Genomic DNA, 6217 nt, shown 5'->3' with positions numbered 1-6217 from the left:
AAAGCAATGCCCTTCAAAAAACAAAGTATATGATTTTCAGCTAAAATCAAAGTATCAAATGTAATCTATAGCATTGCATTGACTTTAGTATAAGGCCCATTTCCATGTTGATTTAACATGGGTTGAAGTTGATATATTCCATATTCACTTGTAGTAAACCATTCTTTCCCTTGTGCAGTATTACACAGAGAGAGAAAAAAGAGGAGCTAAAAAGCTATCACACATTTGTTTTTCTTCATTTAGCCACTAGACATACTTTTCAATAAATAATCTTTGTTTTTGTAAAGACACTTGTTAAAGTACCATATGTCGTCCCTTTCCCAATGCTGATTTATCACTCATGTCATCTGTCAAGTTAATGTCAATTTATTTTTGTTTATCTTCATCATTTGGTCCATTGTACTCTGGATATGAAACTGCTGATATTGATATTTTGTCAGATGCAGGATCAGATTTGGGTCTCTTGTACATTGTCTTTTGAGCAGGCTTGAATCAGTAAAGGTTCCTGTGTGGCCGAGTTGTGTATGGTACTGAGCATAGGGGGGTGGTGGTAAGTGCTCTTGTAGGTGTTGTAGTGGTTGTAATGCTCCAGTGGGGGCAGCGATAGGTGCCTCTCCATGGCGGCGACGCCTGCAAGCTCTTCCTCAACAGTAATGACCTCCATGGAGGACGCAGGGCCATCGGGATCCTGCTGGTTATGCTGCTTCCTCATCTTGTAGAAAATGACCAGCAGAACAGCGGCCATAAGCGTGATGGCCACAAAGCAGCCGATGATAATCTTGGTGGTTTTCATCACCTCATCCAGGCCATTGAGGGCTCCCTCTCCGTCCAGATCAAGAACTGGAATGGTGTAAGTCCGCTCTGTGGTCCTTGTTGAAACTGGAGGACCTTTTGTGGTTGAGGATGACACCCAGCCAAAAGGAGGAGGTGGGGTTTGGAACTCATCCCCAGGTGTTTCAATCGTCTCCACTGTGACTGTTGTAAAATAGGTCACCCCGCTGTTTTCCACTGAGGTGACATTAAGCACAGCAGAGGCAGAGATGTTGCCTGCTGTGTTGCTAACCATACAGGTGTAAGTCCCAGTGTCCTGCATCGTGACACTAGTAAAGTTCAGTGTCCCATCATTGAGTACAGACAAGCGCACTTTATAAGCTCCGTGTGTCACCAATGAGCCATTCGGTGTAAGCCAGCTGATGGATGTCAACGAGCTCGTACGGCATTTAAGCTCTGCACCCATTCCTTCTGTCACATTCAGGTCAGTTGGCGGCTCCACAATGACAGGAACATCGCACTGGAAGTAGCTGTGGTCTAATTCCCCAATGTAGCGACCTTTGTAGTTTGCAGGTGTATGGCAACGGGCACAGCAGCTGGTGTTGGCAGGCACTGTCTCCTTTAGCCACCAGCTGAGCCACAAGATGTCACAGTTGCAGTTCCAGGGGTTGTGATGAAGGTGGACCCGCTCAAGGCGATGCAAAGGAGTGAAGAGATCATGTGGTAGCAAGGTAAGGTTGTTATGGGCCAGGTTGAGCTCCACCAGTGACTGCAGGTCATCAAAGGAATTTCTCTCAATGATTTGGATCTGGGCATGCATCATCCACAGCTTCTGGAGGTTCACTAATCCTGTGAAAGCGCTGGGCTGGATAACAGAGAGCTGGTTGCCTGACATTTCTAGCTCTTCAAGCCGGACCAAAGGTAAGATGTTGGGGATCTCCTTGAGGTTGCACATTCCCAGGTTCAGATAGCGCAGGTTACTCAAGTCCTTGAAAGCTCCGTCAGAAATGTAGGAGAGGCGTTTGAGCTCGCCTAGGTCCAGCCTTCGTAGCGAGGGCACCCGGTTGAAGGCATAGGATGGTATACTCTCGATGGGGTTGTTCCGAAGCCACAATTCCTTCAGCTTGGACAAGTACTCAAAGGCTCCATTGGGGATTGTCGTGAGACGATTATCAAAGAGCTCCAAAGTGTTGAGACTGGCCAGCCCATTGAAGGCGCCAATTTCGATGCTGCGGATGTGGTTCTTGCTCAGCTGCAGGATCTCCAGATGGCGCAGGTGTTTGAAACTGTCCACCTTAATGACCTGGATGAGGTTGTCCTGGAGATTTAGGTAACGAGTGTTGGTGGAAATGCCATCTGGGACATCCCGTAGACTGCGACGGGTGCAGATGACTTTGCTGAACTGGTTACTGCATGAGCAGACAGAAGGACAGGTCTGGGCACGAACAAGCCCAGCCACCACCAAGATCTGAAGGGCCAACAGCAGCACAAAGAGGGGGTTGGACAGCGCCCCCTTCAGCCTACGACCTCTCATTGTCTGGCGCTGGAGGGAGGAGATCATTGTGTTCAGCATTCATAGTTCATCTGCTGTTTGTCTTCTCTGCAATGAGAAGAAAAGAGAAAGAAGAATATTAGGCAGTAACCACACAAAGTAGTCAGAAGACTATAGGTTGTGTAAAAGTGTTAGGGGATTATTGGTACAAAACATGCAAATAAAAATAAAATCTATTAAAACATAGATGCAATATATATACTGATGGTGTAGGGTGAAAGCAAAAGAGATACAGATTGACAGCCTCAATGAATTGTGAATACTGTCCATCTGTGGAAAATTACAAGCTTTCTGTTAACTCCCTAACCCTGGCTTGTCCCAGATTTCCAGACTCTTCAGAAGATGATGCATCTACACTGGAGGCCTAAAAATGAAAAAAGAGAACTTAACAGAGCATCTGCCTCCCATATGAGCAGGATCTCTGAATTTCTTGTAAGCCCCTTACTCATTGGAATCCTAAGCCTGGAATTATTTAACATAAAAAGCTTCGGTCATGAAAATTGTAAAAGAAATAGTACAATCTATTGATGCCATGGAGACCCATTCATTATGGAACTGTCTCAAAGACAAGTCATTGACACTCATTCTAATCCTCATATTACCAAAGCATTACAGTCTTTGAATAAATGTGGCCCTACACTGTCAAAACCAAATATTGTCTGAGAGTGCCAATGAGAAATTTATACACAATGTCTGCCCATACTACAACCAAGGCTGCTGTGTAATACATCCTGTGTTTTGCACACACACACACACACACACAAAAAAAAAGGAAATCGAACTATGCTTGCCAGAAATTTTGCTATGGCTTGTATCCTGACGTAAAACACTACAAAACATTTCAACAAATATTGATGAATGATATCCAATGATAATAAAATTAGTTTTATTTTTCACTACCTCTACTTTTTTACCTGAAGATTCTATAGCCAAAATTGAATCTGTGATTAACTTCCTTGTATTTCAAAGACCACATTTTTCATACTCTGATTTATATATTTTTTTTATTCAAAGCAAAATTGCAGTGCTGCTTACTTTTCATGTAGATCCAATTTATCATCACACCAAAAACCCTGACAAATAGTATAATTCAAGAGTGTGAAGAGGTCCGATAAGGTCCTTGTATAAGTTTATTTCTAACTTTCAAATCAAATTACTAAAAAGAAACTTGTTATTATGTTAGATTAGATTAGATTAGATATTATTATTGTCTAGGAGTCTAGGAATATGCCTGAGTGTGCTAAAGATAAAAATAGAGCAAGACATCTAATACACATACAGCCTGTACCTCCCGCTTCAAAGCAGAGTTAAGTGCATGTCTGATTGTTGCCTATACCTGCATGAGTGTTGGTTTTAGTTTGATGTTATACACGATCAGCCCTCATTACATTTTTACAAACGTACAAGACCTACACAAGTATTTTTTATTGTATTTGTTTAATTTGTAGGCACTGTGGTATTGATTACTGTTGTTTGTTGACTAGCCAAATGCACTTGTGTTATCTTTGCTACTGATATGAAGGACCACAATGGAAATAAGTCTGTGACTTTATTGTGTTATCCTTGATAAACAAGCTGCAAGGTAATCCTGCTTTGCTGAATAAAGTAAAATAAAACAAAGACAGTAATGCACAAATACATTAAGTATGAGTATAAAATGTGTTAGCAAAAGCGATGCTATTAAGTGGCGTGTACACCATTCTTTAATGCAGTTAATGTCTTTGTCAGGAGTAAAAAACTCTTTTCTAGTGTAAAAACATTAACATTGCCTTCAGGGTCCTTACATTTAAGTATTCTCCTCATCTCTCCCACACTCTTCTGACTCAAGTTATCTAGTAATCATCTCTTTTGGTGGACCCACAAGCAAGAAGAAATGACTATGTTATGACAGGTGTTTTCTAAACTGTAAAAATTGTGAAGTGAGGTGGAAATGCTCTCCAGTGAGGCTGAGTGGCTGATTTAATCAGTAGAAATGAATCTAAATGTGGCCTAACAAAAAGAGGTTTTGCAGCAGCCAGGCTGCCACACCAGCACTGGTGTGAGGAGGCTGCAGAGAGACAAGGCTCTGCTGGTGCCTCAGATCGAATGAGGCCTCCCACTGGCAGGAGCTCATTTTGTCTGGCTGGAATTACAACAACTCTGCACTGCCACCTAAGAGAAGAAAATGTCAGCCATGACAAACACACCGATAAAGATTATCAGCTGTCAATAAAAGATCTCAATTTGCATATACACTGGAACACTTAAATTTTATTCTGTATTATTAGCTGACAAAATCACAAATTCATCAGTATGCAAGTTAATCTCATGTGTAGCATAGTATTATAATTTGTGTTGTGTGATTTACCTATTCTGTCACCGATATAAAGAGTAATGGTACCTTTGAGCCACATGGCATCTGTGCCAAATATATTTATCTTAATGCATTTATCGTATGTTTTCAGCAGGGGAGCCCTCATTAGATAAACAGAAAAGAGATGGGATCTTGCAGTAAAAAAAAAAAAAACCTGTGTTAACATGGTCCATCATGTTCCACTCAAACATCGTCACCTTCCTTTGTTGGTGCAACACTGCATGGATTAATTTTATCTACGCACACACAACATGCATTCAGAGCCACTGAAATCAATAGCTGCTTACATCTCAAATCCTTCCAGCAACATAAAAATACACCCACCCATACTGTTCTGCTTCTGCACCAGCAGCCATTGGCATCTGACACAACAATGATTTGCCAAATTCATTTGTTATAATGAGTTTGTTGGAAAAGTGCTAGGGGAACATATGTTTCAATCAGGGTGCGCATGGCAAGGAAACTGAAGTGTAGGTTGCTAAGCTAGTCTTTAACATCATATAAGGCAGAGTACTTCAGAGTACTTCAATTACAATGTGAGATGATTGGAATCTGTCACTGCTGTGTGTTGCAAGCAACAAGACATTTTAATTCAACTGGTGAAATGTGTTAGTCTGTACATTTCCACACAACAGGGGGGCAAGCTTAACAGTCTAAACTGCCAAGACCAAATAATTGAGTATCTACCAATGGAGCAATTCAATAACTCCTTGTGCTATTCAAGAATTCAAATTAATCTCTAATATAGTCTTTTTGAATATCACAGGCTCACAGTATGAATAGGAGAAAAATGGTGTTAATACTATTTCTCAAGTCTAATTTATGTAAATAATGCATCTATTAGGATGAAATGTAACAAGAAATGTTGCATTATTGACCAACTTGCTTTGCATTAACATTTTGATGTATCTGTATTTCTCATGGTTTATTTGTCATATTTAGCATTTTCCCCTCACAGCTCTGTCGTGGAATTTGGACTGTTTTGTTTTGTACAATGGCATTATTCCAACCAAGTGAATAAAAGATCTCAATTTGCATGTCCATTGGAATTGTACTTAATTTTAACTCTGCATTATTATCTGACTAAAAAGGCACAAGTTCAGCAGTAAGCGTGCTAATCTCATGTGTGGCACAAGATTACATTGCTGAGTGTCACAATAAAATACCTTATGTTATTAACCCTCCACCGCATACTATTGCCCTCAGGCAACATAAATCCTTTTCCCTCATTTCCCTTACATCCCCCATATGCATTATGTTTCCATTCCTGCATTAAAAGTAAAAATAGGAATACCGATGTAGGAGCACTGGTAAAGTCACTGGAAAGACCATATATGAAATGAAAAATAGGTTTATTCGTCTCATATTTGGCCGCAATACATAGAAAACAAAGGACATATCAATTAAGTCACCTAATTTATTTGATAAGTACTGATACGAGCCATTTTCAGTTGACCCAATGAGTGTATAATTGATAGACTGGGTAAAATGCGAAGTGTCTGGCAAGTCTCATGATGGAGAGAGAGCCTGTGGCCTGCATG

General features: G+C 40.7%; 1 protein-coding gene across 1 annotated transcript; it reads right to left on the bottom strand.

Moving 5' to 3' along the window:
- Nucleotides 1-448: 448 nt before the first annotated feature.
- On the bottom strand, nucleotides 449-2344 carry lrrc4cb (leucine rich repeat containing 4C, genome duplicate b). The gene has a single exon (XM_071896187.1). The coding sequence runs from the start codon at nucleotides 2342-2344 to the stop codon at nucleotides 449-451; it is 1896 nt and encodes a 631-aa protein (XP_071752288.1).
- Between the last annotated feature and the right edge of the window lie 3873 nt (nucleotides 2345-6217).

Source organism: Centroberyx gerrardi, chromosome 1, assembly GCF_048128805.1.
Source record: "Centroberyx gerrardi isolate f3 chromosome 1, fCenGer3.hap1.cur.20231027, whole genome shotgun sequence".
Taxonomy (NCBI): Eukaryota; Metazoa; Chordata; class Actinopteri; order Beryciformes; family Berycidae; genus Centroberyx; species Centroberyx gerrardi.
This window is presented reverse-complemented; position numbering and strand designations above follow the sequence as displayed.

Excerpts from the sequence above, each read along its gene's own strand:
- lrrc4cb (XM_071896187.1), bottom strand. The coding sequence starts at position 2,344 with ATGCTGAACACAATGATCTCCTCCCTCCAGCGCCAGACAATGAGAGGT.